At 34.9% G+C, this 18,448-nt stretch overlaps 1 protein-coding gene across 6 annotated transcripts in view; it reads left to right on the plus strand.

The window, feature by feature from the left end:
- Positions 1 to 61: 61 nt before the first annotated feature.
- LOC139593728 (sodium channel protein type 2 subunit alpha-like) overlaps positions 62 to 18,448 on the plus strand; it is a 66,121-nt gene continuing 47,734 nt past the window's right edge. For 4 of the 6 annotated variants that reach the window (XM_071435011.1, XM_071435015.1, XM_071435012.1 and 1 more), the window contains exons 1-3: positions 62 to 332; positions 8,867 to 9,129; positions 15,048 to 15,364. In XM_071435011.1, the coding sequence (XP_071291112.1) occupies positions 15,098 to 15,364 (267 nt within the window). In that variant the 5' untranslated portion in view covers positions 62 to 332; positions 8,867 to 9,129; positions 15,048 to 15,097. Of the gene's footprint in view, positions 333 to 8,866; positions 9,130 to 9,482; positions 9,607 to 15,047; positions 15,365 to 18,448 lie in introns of those variants that run through there. The other 2 variants (XM_071435013.1, XM_071435014.1) reach the window with 2 other exon arrangements.

An 18,448-nucleotide genomic window follows, 5' to 3' on the forward strand; every position in this document is an offset into this window, starting at 1 on the left:
TCGGGCTCGCCACCAGTAGGTGGAGCTGCCACGTCAGGTGCTGCGGGCTGGGCTCGTCACTGCGCCCCTGCATCCCCTCCCCGGCCCCCCTGCGCAGAATAAGCTGTTTTCTCATATATGTTGGGTACCATAGAGTGACTGAGAACAGGAAGCGGAGGCAGAAGCAGAGAGCATTCTGGAAAGGTCTCTGTGTTTTCCATCGAGAATACAGAAATTGTGATCAATTAGTAAGGCTTTGTGGATGGAAATCTGGACTGTTTCAGGAGGAGACATGTATTACACTATTTTTGGATGCTGGGCTTTGCAGTGATTTTTCATTCTCTTTCAATCAGGTAAGCTGGCAAAACGTTTAATTTTACCCATAATCAATCATGGCAACATGGTCTTTTCCACATTTTGGAATTGGATTTTTCCCTCTGGTTTGCTGTTAAGATAGAGTCAAAGATGGAACAGGGAATTCAAAGCCATTTTGTACTGACTGATTGTGATGATGGTGTGATTTTTTTTCTTTTTAACCCCGTTAAATCTGATATCTGGTCTCTTAATGTGATGTTGTAATGCCGTAGCCTTCCTCACAAAATCAGATCATTTTGTAATCAAGGTGTACAGCATTAATTCCAAGCATTTTATAGAAGTGACCTTGTTTCCTAGGAAGAAAAATCTGGTGATATTCAGACTCACGATTCTGATGATTCAGGGATAAAATCTACGCTGTTTTATATATATGTGGTTTATATATGGTGGTATTTGAATAAATTCCCTTATTAGCTAAATTTTGTAAAAAAATACAGGGAAATATTTTCTTTCTGTGCCATTTTTTTTCATGGTTGTGTGTAGGAGAGAATGGACTCACCGACTGTTTATTAAGCAGAGGTCCACAACAAATGTGTAGTTCACATTTTGTCTGTATTATTACTGTCAAGCTTAATATATACTTAATAGGGCTGTTTGAAGATATCAACACAAGTATTATTATATTTCTTCATTTCATTGTCCATTCATCTATTGTCTCATTCATTGTTACCATAATAATTAAAGCTGTCAGTTATTTAAGGTAAAAGGAAAATATCTCCTGAAGATCACTTTGATACGTGAATTCTTTTTTTGAATAGTGGTTCTACAGATACATATAGACATTAGAGATGCATATTTATATTAGTATTGATTTGGAAATTATTCCAAAAGAAAACAGTAGGAAAAAAATTGCCTTAAAAAAAAGCCCATACAGCAGAATAAGGAGCCCACAATTTATAAATCACCTCCTCAATGCATATATATAAAAAAAGCAAGATTGGCTCTCAGGTGGTATTCAGAGTAGCAAGCAAGGCCTGTACCTGAAGTAATGATGTGAAAGAAAGAAGTTTTTAATTTGTATTCTTTATGGTGCTTGGGGGTATCCTTGTTTAACTCCAAGATAAATAATCAGTAATAATGATGCTTGTTTTAGAAATACATCACGTTTGTGCTTTCATAATTGACTTGTCAAGAAAACAGTTTCAGAGGGGACTTTTAAACTCTAACAGTTTAATATTTAATATTTACTCTCTTGCACATCTCCATTTTGGAATGGAAGGTTGTTAAAGACAAGAATGTGAGTTGCTGCAGTAATTTGAAGCTTCATAGCACCTGTTAAACAGATATGTTGTTTAATAGGCTGTGATATTTACAGAAATGATGCTTGTGTTGTCAGTTTACAATTTTTCTCTCAATGAGCAGACGTTAGGTCTGATTTTATGAGCTCTGTTCATAAAGGTCAGTATTGCAAAATTCTGTATAGGTAATACTAGATGTTAGCAAAGAAAGACAATTTTACATTTTTAGTGAAGAACATGAAACAATTCCCCTGTGCTCTCTAAGGCTGTCAGAGTGGTAGTTTGGTCATTTCTGTATATTATCAGGTAACCTGGAGTGGGAAGTATCAAGAGAAAGAAAAAATCATAAAAAGTAGGGTGTGTTTAATCAATATACTGGTGACACCTTTCATGCTTTCACCTCTTTTTCTTCACAGATGGCATTAGATGAGTTAGCTTTTGCCTTATGAAGATTAGGCCTGGAGAGAAATTTATTTGCCCTCAAAAGAGCAAGGATTTTTGAAGAAAAAAAAATAGCGGGATGTGAGATGGAACTTTCTGACTGATGATACCCATTTCCTTCTGCTGCTCCCATCTCAGCCTGATATAATTTGTTGTGTGTATGCTATGTACTAATGACATTACTGGAGTCCCACAACTTTTGATGAATCAGTGAAGAGCAGATACTAAAAGAGAGCTATGTACAAGGCAAGCAAGTTGTGACCTTGTTCTCTAAAGTACAAATCTTGGCCCCTTTTATCTATATGCTCTTCTTGCCATAAGGTGACAAAGGAAAAGAATTGCTTGAACTCTGCTTCAGTTAAACCTAAGGAGAATAAATGCAAGTTTCTGATATTTGGTACTTTATTTGTATATTTTCTGAATTCTGACAGTGATAATTGAAAGTAAGTTTCAGAAAGTTGCATTTACTCTCTTCTTTATCACAAAATTATATTTAGAAGTTAGAAATTTAATTTACAAAATTCTAGTTAGCTTATTTTCCACTCAGCATAACTCTTCTGTTTTGTTTTTTTATCTTACAGCTGTTAATCAGTAATATATACTGTTGCCATTTGCAAGATATATTGGTTTTTCATCCTCACTTGAATAAATAAATGGTTTAAAGCATCATAGTAAAATTGATGCCCTGCTTACACAACACTTGTACATGGTCTGAGCTGTGGTGTCAATCAGTCCATCAAATCAACTGCCAACCACCCTAAAAACCACCTGTAGGAAAAAGGCATCCTCTTGACTGGAAACCTGATATTATGCATTACATCTACTCCTGATTAAAATCTGTGAAGCACCTTGCAATGGCATGTCTAAGTTTGATATTTCACCAATAGGACTCCCATAGGACCTTGACACTGGAGCTGGCATCATACAACCTGTTCATCTGCTTTTAAATCAAAATTGTCTTTATGAAGAGCTGGAATCTCCAGTATATGACTGTGATAGTGTTATTGCTTGACTTTCCTTGCCTTATGATGAGGTAAAGCCGGGAACAGGGATACGAGCAGCTCAGGCAGGGACTGCGATACTTGCAAATATAAATATAGAGTAGGTACAGCATATGCTCTTGAGTAACCATGTACTACTAATGTACTACCACTGTAATCCAAAATAGGAGTAAGCAAGTTAAATTCTAGGTCACAAAAGTATCCAGTTTCTCTTTTTTTCATTATGCAGCCCCAAATTATTTCTTCACATTACAAACAAACAAACACAACAAATCAACTAACAAAAGCAAAAAGCCCCGAAGATCCAAATCTCAAACAAAAAGGATCAGATAATCCACCCCAAAACAGTGATCTCAAATTGTTGCTAACAATCCCCATCTTGGTAACATCTTCTTACAAAAAATTGCTGCTGACTTACTCTATCAATTAAGACAGATCACAGAATATGTTTTACAGTAAAAAATACAACTAAAAAAGTTAATCTTTAATTAAAGAGCTTATGAGGCTTTTTCCCATGTAAAAGCTTAAGGAAAAGGTTATTTATGATACGATTAATTATTTGTATAGTTAAAAATTCTTTATTGCTATTGCTCTTTTTTTGACTGAGTAGTTTTACTTAGGTAAGTGCAATCATGGAGCTACCCATGTGCACAGGTCCCTTTTTCAAGCTGGAATTGTTTTTCCTGCTACTTCTTTGGGTCAAAGTTGTGGATGTAATATACCCTTATCATATGGTCCCATTTTGAATATGCATATATTGAGTGTATAGTCCATATGCATGGATCTGGCACATGCCAGATGTATCAATTGCACAGATGATGTACCTGCTCAGCAGGGCTGCAGTTTCACAGGTGCTGAAGTTACTGTGCGTGTGTATAGATCAGCTGAGGAGAACAGACAGCTGACTCTCTGTCCGTGAGACACGTCAGGCACATCCTCACATTTCTCTACAGGATTTCCTCAATGAATGCAATGAGGCACACTGGTAAATCTGAGAGGATATCACAGATTCCATAAAGGAAAATGGCTGGGATGAGCATCAGGACTACTGGTTCTGTGATCTCCTTTACCACACATACCCATTGTAACCACACAACAGGAGGATCTTGGGATAAGTATACATTGCAGGAAATTTCCATTTATAGATTATTTATACCTAAATTAGATGTTGCTTATTTAATTTTAAAGCCCTCCTTTTCAGTGTGGAGAGGATCAACGTTCATGATCTTTTAGCATAATTTATTTTAAGAACAATGTGAAGCAAGAAACTTCCTTTATCTGCTTAACTATAAAATATTATTATGTATGATTATATAGGATTCTAGGAAGTTGCAAGTTTGTGTTGAAATCATTATAGAAATGCAGATGAAAAAGTAAACGAGGAAATGAAATGTTCACAGGAAAAATAGATCCTTTTATGTAGGGCAACATAGCACTGTGTGACCTGGCTACTGTATTAATGAAGGGAAAGTCTGTCACCATTTCTCATAAATTATGTCCTTTCACTGCCTGGTAGTCTGGGAATAGAAGCAGAAATTTTTTTAGTCCATGTAGCCTGAATTTGGGGCCACATGTCCCCATTTCTTGCCTGCCTAGATTTGCATATCCTGAAAACTCTGTCCTTTCTTAAGCATTATTGTACTATCTTTTAATGTTTGGACACACTAAGAAATTCCAAATTTGTGTTGGTTAAAAATATACTCATAGGAATCTAAATTTCTTGGTCCAGTTTTAAATACGTCCAAACACAAAGTTTTCAGATGTTAAATGAATGTGCTTTCTTGACAAACAACTCTCATTGCCTTCTCAAAAGCCAGTGACAGAGGACAACTGTGTAACTGTAACAAGACTCTGATACAAAAATATTTTTATCCCTTTTTATAAATATTTGAGATATATGTGTGACAGTCTTGGAAACCTGAATGTGTATTCATCTGTGTCCCATCTAAAAATGCAGGCTTTTTTTCTCAGATGCAATTAACATGTTACCAACTTGACTTCCTTAAATTCCATTAATTTCTCCACAATTATTACTATCAAGAACATTTACTTTTGAATGCATGTGTTCTTGTGCAGTGGCTAAATAGTAAGGATAAAACTGCTAGACTACAAACTTAAGATATTAAGCCAAAGGAATGAAGGCTCCCTATACATTTTAGCAAAGTTGACCTAACTCCACAGTGGCACTCAGGGATAGACAGATAGAAAATTATTCTTATTTTCAGTAGATATTCCATTGAAAAGCACACTTTAAAGAAAAATAATGCTCTCCATCTTAGATGTGTGATAACTTTTACATTACATAGAGGGCACTTCTAAATGATGAGTGAAGGTATACACCTAACTTACACTCTTGCACCTTATCAAGGAGCAAAATAAATTTCCCTCATCACAAACAGCTTTGAATATTTAAAAAAAATTTCTTTATGTTTATTCTTACTTAATAGCTCAATAATCTTCAAAACTTGTTTGTGGCAAGAAGAAGGCAAAAGTACTAGGCTTTACAGTTAGAAAGGCAATCAGTAACGATACTTTAATATCTGAGTGGTGTAAACTTGATGACAGAAATAAGTAGGCAATTTCAAAAGGTCCCAAGAGTCCAAGGTCAGATTGAACTGAAGGAGGGCAGTCCTAATGTTTACTGTCATTTAAATGAAATGTCTAAAGAAAAGCCTGTCACTGATATTTAAAGCCAAAATGCTCGCATGAAGACACTTTTGTCTCTGACCTGAGACAAAAGTTCTGACCAAAATCAATATAAATAAAATTCAACCAGTATTATGAAGGAATGTCTTACCTACTGAGTGAAGGTGTAATTGAGCATTAAAGGAGTCTTCCTGAAAGGATTTTGCTAACACCATTTTAAGTTACTTGACGTGTATTTCCTACAAATCAATCTGTTTAGTTAGTATTATAATAGGTAGAGTACTAGAATTCTAGTAGCTGCTACAGCACTAGCTATCATTCCATAGCACATATCACTTAGAGCTATAGGCCTCTAATTAGTATACTATTTTGTTCATATACTGAAATTTCAACATTATAAGAGAGAACTTTTAGAGAGATGGTAGAACTTGTAACTTGTAGGCTTTGCACCTTTAGATTTATTACATGCAGGTAGAGACTAGATGTAAGTCATGCTTCCATACTCCATTTGAAAACATTCCAGAATTAAGGCTTGATTATATTTTATTAGACAGATCCATGACACCTGAATAAATGCCTTGGAGAAATCCATGCACATCTTTCATATGCTGTATTAAACCTTGGGTATAAAGCACTCTATTTTCATGTTGACTTTATGTGCGTTTTCTTCCTGGTATAGTAATGATCACATTCAGCCAAGGACTCTGTGTGAGCCTCTCAAACAGAAGTTCCAATTTTTCCACTTTGGTTTCCTAGACAACTGTCAAATTCCAAATACAGTTCATTAATCTTGTGTTATATGAAGTTTATTCTTTCATATTTTTATTGACTTGTTTCTGCAGCATAGTAAGACTAGGAAAGCAAGTGTTTCAGCTGCATGGTTCTTACCAATTCAATTAATTTTCCTAGTTTAGTTTGTTTCTTTTTTCTGAAATTCATAAACAATGTTTTCTGTTGCAAGTGCATTTTGTAAGATTCCCTAAAAAAATTTAGAAAAGAATACTACATTACAAACAGAGCTTTCTATTTATTTTATATAGAAAAATCAATATTGTGATGTATTTAGATATTGCTCACTGAAGTTTTATTGGGACATCATCACTGGCATATTGTCCTATAATGATCTTTATAGCAAAATCTCATTTTGAATAACCCCATTTCTTTCTTTTCCAGTTTATCATTACATTGGGAGCTAAAGAACATGAGGATATAGTTTGAAACATTCTTTGAAGTAATGTTATGTCTCAGAATTTGAAACATATTCTAACCAGTTTTAGATTAAATGCTTGTGCTATATATGCAGAAGAGTTCAGGAAAGAGCCCTACATGAAAGAATCTATGTAATTTGTCAATCAGGAATCACTTCTGACTAGGCCTGAGATTTTACCCATGATTCTTCTTGGAAGTTTTGCTGTAACTACCACTTATTAGTACAGTATAACCATGATGCATAGAGTTAGAGACAAGGTTGGGGTCACATGTGAAAAAGGGTTCACTGACTTGTGCTTTAATTCAAAATACAGATTTGTTGAAATTACCTGCTCTTCTAGTGTTATTAATAATTCTCACATTAAAAATGAATTCCTCAGCATTTTGCAAACTGGCAGATATTTTACAACTGGAGAGAAGTTACACTCCCTTTTTTGAAAATAAATGCCTTATGAATGTTTAGTATTAGTGATTGTTCTTGTATTAGGAACCTCTAGAATCTCTTACATATTATTTTGAAACTTGTGAGCAGAAGCACTTAAACATTTTGTTGTATCTGACCATGAGATCAAATTTCAGCCACAGTGCTGCTTGAGAGGCAGAATCCAGATCACCCAATAGTCAAAGGGATTGGGAAGTCCTGTCTGTACCCCTAGGGAAATCTGCATTCAGTGTAAAATATGTGTTGGTGGATAAGTATCAATGGTGGCAGAGTCATGATTCCCTGAGGTCAGTTCTGGAGACACAGCTTTCAGATGTCTTCAGTGGAGCCTCTCCAGCAGTGACTCACCACAGCAAAATGTGCTGAATCAGTGCTTCACTCAAAATGACCAAGGCATTGGGAGAATTTGCTCTTAGCCATCATTGGAATGAGTTTATGTTACATTATTAAACAATGGAAGCTCTAATTATGTTAACACTAATTGTATATTTGGGAAAATGCAATTCTAGATTGATAGGAAATAGTACCAGAAAAATTCTAGGTTAGTTTTTGAAATATTTTCTCTGTACTTGAAGTACTTGGAGATCCTCTGTCTTTAAGAGTAAAAGAAGCAGTGATCTAAAAGAAAGCTTTCACTTTTTGTTTTCCCACCTTTTATGTTCTCTCCGACCTGATCTGTGTCTACTCAGATTTTCTTTATTTTATCTACAGAGTTTCTACTGTGGCTGTTCATGCTCACTGTATTTGGAGAAAAGTATTATTAAGAGCTGCTTTCACAAGAGCAGAGACCTAAAAGAGAGGGATGTGTTCTTCTTTTCTTCTCTAGGAGTAAAAGCAAAATAACAATATAAAACAGTAAAAAAAAGCCAAGGTATATCTAGATGACATATCTAAATGACAATAAATGTCTTAAAGACAGCTCATCTGAATCTCAATGGCTGAAGATGAATATGTGTAAGATGTAAGTAGACACTTTAATGAACTGGATACCCAGATTATTAAAGACTGAAGAACACATGGCCAACCTTTGGTCAGCTCTTGTAATCATGCAAATAATTTATACTGAAGAACCTGAAGATACTGTGTTTTTCTGGTATTATATTACTTAGCAGGGAAGAAAAATTTTGTTGCACAAAGAAAAGCATTTGTACCAACGATCTCTATAATAGATAACTTGAAGAAGTACCCATATGTTCATGCAAATATAGAATTAATTAACTTCCATGCTTGCTTAAAGACAGTAAATCCATTGGGAGTAATGATACACTGTTCAGTTCCCAAAATGACAGGTGAGAACACTCCTGTTGGTCTGGGAACTACCGTCTACCATGTCTTACCCCATGTCTACCAAAAACTGTTCTAGTGATGTAGTAATTCCAACAAGGCCCATTTTTCCCTTTTACTGAAAGCATGCAGGTAAAAGATGAGGTGGAGTCTTTGAAATGCGCACTTAAAGAATATTCTTAAAGTACTTTTGTTCTGTATTAGGTTTTGTGACATAACTAATTTTCAATCCTGTTTTTCTTACTTTTCAGTGCTCTTAGGCTGGAAAAATATGTCTATGTGAATATGTAGACTTACCCTTGTCTACTGTAATTAATTTTTGAGAAGCTTTGGACACAGGAACAAAGAATGAGAAAGTCTTGAAGGAACTGCAGTCTTGAAGACACTTCAGGTCCCAAGGAGAAGCCTTCCTTGCCAATTCATTTTCTGGCAGAAATGCAGCCTTTTTCTTTTCACATTAGCAAAACATGCAGAGGTTAAATTCTGAGATTTGGCATTTCTTAGAAAAATAAAGGTAAGACTGTCTTTTCTTCTCTGCCAGAAATAATGTTTCACTGCCAAAAATGGCTAGTTGATATTCTGCTACATATCTTCACTAAAATACCAGTGGGAAAATGAAATTAACACCTTTATGAGGTTCAGCTATAGAAATTTGTGTTAAATATATTGTATCTATTTTTTGTTGGAATTTAAGGATCTCTGATGTGGGAAGGTATTTGCAAAATGTGGATTAGAGTAAAGTATTCCATTTAGACTGATGGACGAAGACCCTTCCTCTTCCTCTTTAATTGCATATGGTTTTCAATTGTCCTTCTCCAATACTTCAAGTATCGACACTTGATCTCTTTTCACACATTCTCGGAGGCAACTCATGATGTTAAAGAAAATACAAGGCAGGCTTACATTTAAAAAATTCCTAGAGGTTTCGGTCAACTTTATCTATAAGATAAATGGGTCAGATATTTTATTTTGGGAGTTCTACAACTTGCAGGTAGGTATCTAAAGGAATTCAGATTTATTCCTTTACATAATCTATCAATTTTTGATTATTAAGAACTAAGATAAGAAGTAAGAACTAATTAATTCAAAAGCAAATGTTGGAGAGAGGTCGCAGGAAGTGTTTTCTTTGGCTGAGGGTGGGGTTCTTAAGGTTTAGTTAATGCACTTTCACACCTAATTTCAAGTCATTACTGAGAACATGAAATAAGATTGCATGTAGTACCCCTGAAGCAATTGAAGCTTTTACTACATATACTATTCTTTGCCAGGTTTCCACCTATTTTAAATCACCCCATTCTAAATTATTTTAAAGCAAGTTTTTTTTAAGGAATATTAATTGATTTCATATTCTCATAACAAGTATTTTTTGTCTTCTGGTATTTATTAATTTTATTAATAAACACCTGGCATAGATTTAATTATTTTTAATTTTTATTTTGAATAGTTATGTAACACTAATGCCTATAGGCTACTGAGGCTGACTGCAAAATTACAGACAAAAATACAAAATACAAATACAGTCATTGCCACAGATAAATTATAATCTAAAAATTTACACAATGGATCAATAATAAATGTTGAACTTAATGGAAAAAAGGAAAACAAATCCTATGTATTCATCAGGGAGGACCTATAAAAACAAATTGTCAAAGTTTTAATTACTAGATTAGAGTTTAAAGAGGCAGGTTCTGACCAGGTGCTAAGTTCTGAAGCTGTTTTCACCTTTGAGGAAATCACTCCTTTCCTTGAAATACCTATTTTTATGAAGCCAACTTTCATGTATTCCTTGCCTTAGGACCCACGGCTAATTTTAACTGAATGTCTCTTCAGATATCTCAAAGAAATCTGCATTGCATTGCATTTACCACTGTGAAATACAGCAGTGACATTTTGAGTCTCTTTTGATCTTTTTTGTCATTCCATTTTTTACTAGAATATTTTAAAGCAGTAAAAAATAGGGTAAATATGCCAAGATAAATGGTAAACAATGGTAAATGTCAATTATGAAAAGATAATGATCTGTAACTTAAAAAAGTATTTCAGACCACATTTTTCTTCATGAAATTATTCTCTGTATACAAAAGCCATGAAAAATTTCAATAAAAATATTTAATTTTAGTTCTTCTCACAAGAAACTAATATTTACCTATCCTTTTCTTTCTTGAACAAACTGAAGGCAGCATTTCCTGATTTGGAATTTGATCAGAGAACAGTAATTTAACTGTAATTTACCTTCACTTCCAGAAAAATCAATACCTGAATTTTGTAAAGCAACGTCCCAAACACTATGAGAGGGAGCTAAGATGATTCATTTTTTCAGACTGTCCCAGCATATGCTCTCTTGTATCTCTTTCCTCCTTGGGAGAGTAGGAGCTTGAGTTGAGGTATTTTTCTGGTATCAGCACATAAGAGCTACACTTTTAATTTCTAAACAGCAGAAAGCAATCTCTAGCTGATGCTAGAGGTGGTGCCAATAGCCCTGCTGTTTCTGTCTGTCCCACTCTGGGAGACCCACCCTTTGATTTGGACTAATAGCTTTGCTTCCATTGAGACAGCTGCCCTTATTAACACTAGTGATTTAGAGTAAAGTTTTTAATCCAGGCTTTAGCATCTGAGAGGTTGTTGCAAGGCTTGGCACAGGGGAAGATACTAGTTCCAAATTACAGTTTCTCAAATAAAAGATTAGCATAAGACAATTAGGATAGCTGGTCATTTTACAGATTCCATTTGCTATTCATGCACTTGCTCCAAGCCTAATCAACTGTTACAGTTTTTATAGAATGAAAATCTCAGTAGTCAGCTTTTTCAAGGTTTTAGCAGGCAGTACTTTAAAGGGAAAAAACCCCAGCAAGATTTGCTATTTCTCCACCTTGAAAACCTTGAAGGGTGTATGTGCAGTTTCATGCAAAATGCAGATAACCTGTTAGATAACCTGAAGATTTGAATAAACAATCATGGTATCTACCTGGTACTTCTACTGGTACTTTCACTTTTACCATTTGCCCTATTTAAGAAATCATAAAAATAGATACCTTCAGGCCACTTCTTCTGGCTTTTTCAGAGATACAGAAAAATTAATTTGACATTGTTAGCAAAGACATTTTACTTACTTTCTGACTCATCTTCTGTAAATGAAGAGAAGATTACTATATTAAAAATAAAATTTAACAAGTTATCTGTGAATATATATTACATGTCCACAGATAACTAGTTGTTATATATATGTGGACATATATATATGTCCACAATATAACTAGCTGAAATATGTATAAAATTAAGAACATATATGTACTGTTTATTGCTCCATCTTATTATTTAAAGGTAGGGGCTGAAGGAAGACTGGAGAAGGACTTACAGAATGCAATGCTCAATTACAACTAAATTGCAAAAGCGCGTCTTTAATAAAGGGGAACTTCATTTTTCTAATGAAATGTATTAAATTATAGAGCATTACATATATGATATATAAACCAGAATTGCATTTCAAAGACTTGAAACTCTCTTTGCTGATCAGCAGAAGGTACTGAGGGGCCTGGACCACATGTAGTTTTGAGACTCTTTCTCTAAAAATTGTTTTTTTAATGACAGTTTTTCTGAATTATTAGATATACAGAATATCTGAATTCTGCCTAATATAATTCATGTCTTGGCAGTTTATTTACCAGATAACAAGCAATTTTAAAACTACTGAAGGAAGGAGAGGGAAGCTATCACTAAAAAATGAGCAGTTTATGAATCAAGGATTGCAAAGAGCTTGTTTAGGGCTCAGTACAGGCAACAGCACAACTTCTGTTTAATTGTTCTATTAAATTAAAGCATGTAAAGAAACTGTAATCAGATACATATTTCTGTGTTGTTCTGTTAAGCTTTGTAACTTAAATTAAAATGCTTGGGGCATATTTAGTATAGGGAAAACCTTCTTGTGTAATAGCAGCAGCAAAGAAAAGATATAATTGCACTAGACAGTAGTGGAGGCAGGTCTCAAGTAATGTTTTTAACTCGTCAGGAAAACTTTTTTTTAGGGTATGTTTTTTTCCCTGAAAAATACAGTGAATCCCTAAGTCTGCCAATACTTTCCCCAGTCAGTCATTGGCTCCTTTGTGGATTTCTAGAAATACAAATGCATATCCTTTAAGTGAGGACAATGCATTTTGTTACAGTATTCATAGCTGTAACTATTAATGGTGGAAAAGTAAACAAATGCATTGCGTTATAAAGACAAGAAATACACACTGATTACTTGATTTGGATGCATCTTTTGAGACCAGTTTCATAGAAAAAGCACCTAGAGTGACAAGTTGAATCACAGACCTGTAAAATGGGGAATAAATAAATGAATTATTCAGAAAGACCAAGGAGAAACCTCAGGCATCTTCATAGTTCATTAATCCTGCATGAGCAAAAGTAGTAATCGAAGGACTGTATCCAGAAAATGAGTGTGCTTTTAATTCTAAAAAGGGACAATTTTGAGTTTAGGATCCTTTTAATTGGGAGTTACATTAATTTAAAAAAGGGATTAGCAAAGGCATCCATCTTGTACAAAGAAAAAAATAGTAGTGGAAATTTCATCATAGAAACCTATGATAAGGTTGCATGCTGGAGACTCTGGCTGATGTTATAATTTACTTTTTCCTTTTATATTGCATCTGTATGGCCACTCCAAGGTGTCTTTCATTCTGCACATTACATTAACTCATAGTTCTCCAGATATTCCTTTAGAGAAATTTTCTTCTTCGCGTCTAGAGTACAGAGTATTTTAATTCTGAATTTATGGTCAGATATCTTGGTTCTGGTCTTGTATTACTTATCTGCTTGGTGCTATAATCTACTGACCGAATTATTTTAGTGACCTCAGTGCTGGTCATACACACTGATGGATGCTGTGTTGTGAACCCACTCCGGAGATTTAGACTTGAGGTGGCATAGGAACATGAGTCCTTACCAATCATTGGATTGGTAATTCAGATTTAGGAGTATGCTGTTTTATTTCTCTCCTCTAGTTTCTTACTCTGGGTTTTTCAAGCACTTTTAACATCCCCTTCAGCCTTCACATATCTTATTTCATAAGATCATTACCATAGCACTTTGTGTATCTCTGTGTGTGTGGATTTCTACAAACTGCTTCAGACAGGCAAGAAGCTTTAGGAGAAGGACTATTGAATGAGTGCAAATGAGCAGAATATTATAATTCAAATTTAGATGTGGCACCTCCAGGATACATATGTTGCACATCCATGAAGTAATGCAGCAAAGGCTACATGGCTTCATGTAACAGAAAACATAATTAAAGCTCATTAGTTAAGTATTGAAACTCACTATTAAAATTAGTTCTCATAACTAACATTTTTACAACAGTATGCTGTAAACTGTTTCAAAGTAGACACCAAGTAAGGCTTTAATTTATTCCCTGGTGGCAGGACTCTTTAACCATATCTGCCTTCATTTTGCCATTCTCTCCCTCCAGCTATTCAAACCTCTCAACTATGCTGTACAGCACATCACTTTAAATAACTGATCCTGCTGCAGAAGGACTTGGAAGAGCGAAAAATAACACTGCTTTCAGTTGATGCACTGCAGGACTTCATAAAGAGACCTGCTGTACAGTAGAGAGTTCAATGCAGAGAGCAGGAAAAAACAGCATCATCCACCACTGGTACTAAAGCCATTCACAGTGAACCAGTCTTTTGTTTCGGATGAGTTTCAGTCTGAAATAGTACTATGACACTTGCCTTGCAAAGAATCAGAAGCAGCGTCTCTTCCCATATAGCCTTAATTATACATGCTGTTTACTTTTACTTAAAAGGCCTGTGGTTTTGATTCACAGCTAACAGTCAATAAATGCAACCTAAGCTGCTCTGGGATCTAATATTAGCCTTCACCACAGTTAAGTGTCAGTAAGAAAGAATTATGCTTGTTCCTCCCATAATTCAGTTCCTGTCATTTAAACAGTTGTGCAAACCAGTTGTGCAAAATGTTTTAGTTTAATGAAAGTATTGATGTTTGTAAAGTTGTATAACTGATGCTTGAAAAAATATGGAGAGATAAAATTTATTAAGTTGTAGAATGTCGGTTTACAATTTTCAGCAGTATCTCACAGAATATGCTTTAATACTTGCATTTAAAAAAATAAGCTGTACTGTTAAAACACTTTTATCAGCAATTTTCTCTAAGTGGGAGTGTCCAAGGACACAGGCAAAGCAGTATCTGTGGGCAGAAAAAGAAATGTCTTTTTCTGGATCAGCAGGAAAAAGCTGAAAAATAATTTATTAAATATCAAAACAAATTCTGAGCATTTGCTTTTAACTGCCATTCAGCCTTGAAATATGCTGCTTCTATTTCTATTTAAGCCTGGAAAGAGTTTCTGACCAAATGTTGGGGTTTTTCGTATTGGTACAATCTAGCTTGCCTAAATTATTTAATTTTCTTTTATAGGTCATTCTTATGCAAGAAGCTAAAAGTAATTAAATTTGCAGGATGAAAACATGGCACAGGCACTGCTGGTACCACCTGGACCTGAAAGCTTCCGCTATTTTACTAGAGATTCTCTCGCAGCTATTGAAAAGCGTTCTGCAGAAGAAAAAGCTAAAAAGCCCAAGCAAGAACATACAGATGGTGATGATGAAAATGGTCCAAAACCAAACAGTGACTTGGAGGCAGGAAAGACACTGCCATTTATTTATGGTGACATACCTCCAGGAATGGTGTCTGAACCTTTGGAAGACCTGGACCCATATTATATCAATAAAAAAGTGAGTGAATTAAGTTTTGCACAAAATAGAATATAACTTTATACACTAGAAAAGCTTAATCACAAAATATGATGGTTAGAACTATCAATCTGCTAAATATCCAGAACCATCCTTTTATTTAACAGAACTGATTTATGCTCTTCCATATTGTGACTGCTTAAATTCTCTTGAGTTACTTGCTATTTACTTCATTGTAAGGAAGATGTGTCTTCCTTGATCTTGCCTGAACTTGAGCACAGAATGAATTTGTTTTATTACAATGTAATAGTAAGACTGGATATGACAAAAGAGATGTTCTAAGCTTGGTTTTGCAATGGAAATAGTTGTAGATAACAAGATAGCATCCACTCAAGTTAGTGAAATAGAGGACTGTAACCATATTGTTTGTATCTGTATAGCTATAGAACATATGCAAACATACATATGAAATATTTTTATCTCTATACATGTAGCATATAGAGATTCTGTAAATGTTGGCTCATATGAAACTACCACAATGCAAACTATTGCTTGAGGTGCTTGGGTTTTCTATGATAGATCTCTACTGCAGAGCTGTCAATTAGAAGTCTCCAGAAGAACATGGAAAAGTTCGTTTTTGAGAAATGAATTGAAAAAAAGATATTTTTGGTGTTCTGAAGAGTTTTCATACAGAAAGACCAGATCAAAGAGTTATGAAATTAAAGCAATGTATCTAAGTTACATGTGTGAATGCAACATATGCAAACTCCTAATAGAGGTGCATTTTCCCTTCCAATTTGCACAGACATACACAATCTTCCTTTTCACGTCATCCCCAAATCAGGGACTCAGAGATAGAAAAGGTAGTTCAAACAGATCCATTCAAGTAAAAAGTTTGACTTTTTACAAGTCAGGATCTGCAGTAGAGTGTATGGGCTTTGGTCTTGTAGCAATGATGCTTACAATTGGAAGCGGACGGGTGTTATTTGAGTTAAGAGAAAGACAAGGAAAAAACAAGTATATTTCCACAGCTGGGATTAGTTGTAGTCTGTTTTAAAATCTTCCAGGGTCTGAAATAGTCCAACCTGGGAACAAGTAAAAGTACCTTAGGTCCTGCATTGATTAGAGAAAGTACGGGTGGCAGTTAAAGCCAGTTTTCCTCTATGCTCTTGTTTATTTCTGTGTGCTCCTTTAGCAGCATCAAGAGGTTCTCTCAGTTTCTGATAGACTGCAAAGTGTTGTGGGTGAGGAGAGTGAAGGAAGATGAGCATCCCTAAATTAAAAAATGCAGGTGTTTTATGGAGAAGTACTTGGGACTATCTTTTCCCTCTCTGAAACAGAAAGAACTGGACACAGCTGCTCTCTTGATGGCTTGAAGCTTTCCACGCTGTCATCAAGATAAGAAATTTGATCTTGAGCCACTATAAAAAAATCAAGGCATAAAATACTTTAAACTCCAAGGAAACACTTTTTTGCTAGAAAAAAATTATGCAAATAATACTGCCACTTTTGTGGCTAAATTTGTGGTTGCCTTTGGTTTGTAAAACAGGTTTAAAAATTATGGCCTCATTAATGGGAACAGAAAATAAAGCAGAATCTATATGTAACTGCAAAACCTAATAGTTGCCAAAGTTAAATAAACAATGCTGTAGATAATGCAAGTAAATACATTATTAAGTAAATGTAAAGAAATTAAAGTTCAAAGAAGTAGCATTGCCAAGGGTTATTTAAATTTATATGGTTTGGGTTATGACAACAGTTCCATGGCAATTCTTACAATATAATGTCAGTACGAAACCCTTTTGTCGACTACCTGCAAAACTTCAGGAATAAAGTTGCATAAGTAAGTTCAGGGATAAAGTTGTCTGAACAAGTGAAGTTTCAGAAAGCCTGAGAAGTTCTGAAGTACAGTTTCTAACCTCCATTGATCAGAAAAAGTAGTCAGATTTTTTTGGAACAAAAGTGTAAAAGCTCACACTAATGATGGATTTCTTAGTATCTGAGAACAATTAGTAAACTGTAGGATCTTTAGTCACAGGTGCGTGACACCTGTGTTTATATTACCTAGCAGTATAATTATGCTCAACAGAAAACAAATGGACATTTTAAATCATGGTCTGGAATTAGTCATCCCTCTGGTATATAGTAGAAACTACCCTTAATCATTGACTCGTCAGTGCAGAGGAAATCATATGTGAATTTAGTCTGTCTTCAGGCTCAGCTGCAGCAGTGACCTTGGGACAGGCAACATCTTTCTAGCATTTCCAGCTGGGTGAAGGACTCTAGGGCAGGGAGAAATGCCAAGGAGTGTGTGTCCCTTCTCTGCCACCCTCAGTGTTAGCTTGAGGTTTTTCTGTGAGCAGGCACCAGCAACACTCCTTTACCTATTTTCTTTCCTGCGTGGAGTGGTTTACTTTCCTTCCCTGAGATTACTGTCCAAGCAGGCAGTAAAGGCCACAGAGAGGACAGAATTTTTCTGATCACAGCCAAGTTTTTACAGAGAATGGAAATCAACATGGAGAACAGTGATACTTTATAGCTCTGCTGAGAGTGTAACAAAGACTCTATTATGTTAACACAAAGTAGAGCCATTACCATCGACGAAGAGCAAAAGAAATGAAGAATAGTTATGTCCTGAAGAAATTTCAAGCAGAACCAAAGATGCAAGTAAACCTCATTCATAGACAAATACACTTAGGCAACGACTGCCCACAGAAACAGAATAAACTGAACACAAACGATAGGTTTATTCGACCAAGTTTTAAAAGATAATCACTAGTTAAATTTTCTGCTCACATGTAGGGAAAGTAAGAGCACATTGTTAACAAGAAAACCAGATTTTTAATTTTTTTTTTTAATTTTGTTGTCATAGGATGCCAAACCCTGGCATCTGTCTCACACTGCTCAGAACTATGTTAGCTGGCAATATATTAATAATTTTAAATTTTTCACATATATCTATTTTAGAAGATGCATATAATTGATATTGGTAGTATTTAAAATAGAAAATGAAACCAAATTTTTAAATTGTGAATGATTTGTAATGACAATTTCTCCTTATCACTATACATATGTGTGTATATAATTCTGTCAAGTATTTGTTCCAAGTACAAACTGGCATTGTCC

Source organism: Agelaius tricolor, unplaced genomic scaffold, assembly GCF_023055355.1.
Source record: "Agelaius tricolor isolate 1412-34295 unplaced genomic scaffold, bAgeTri1.0.p SCAF_10, whole genome shotgun sequence".
NCBI classification, from domain to species: Eukaryota; Metazoa; Chordata; class Aves; order Passeriformes; family Icteridae; genus Agelaius; species Agelaius tricolor.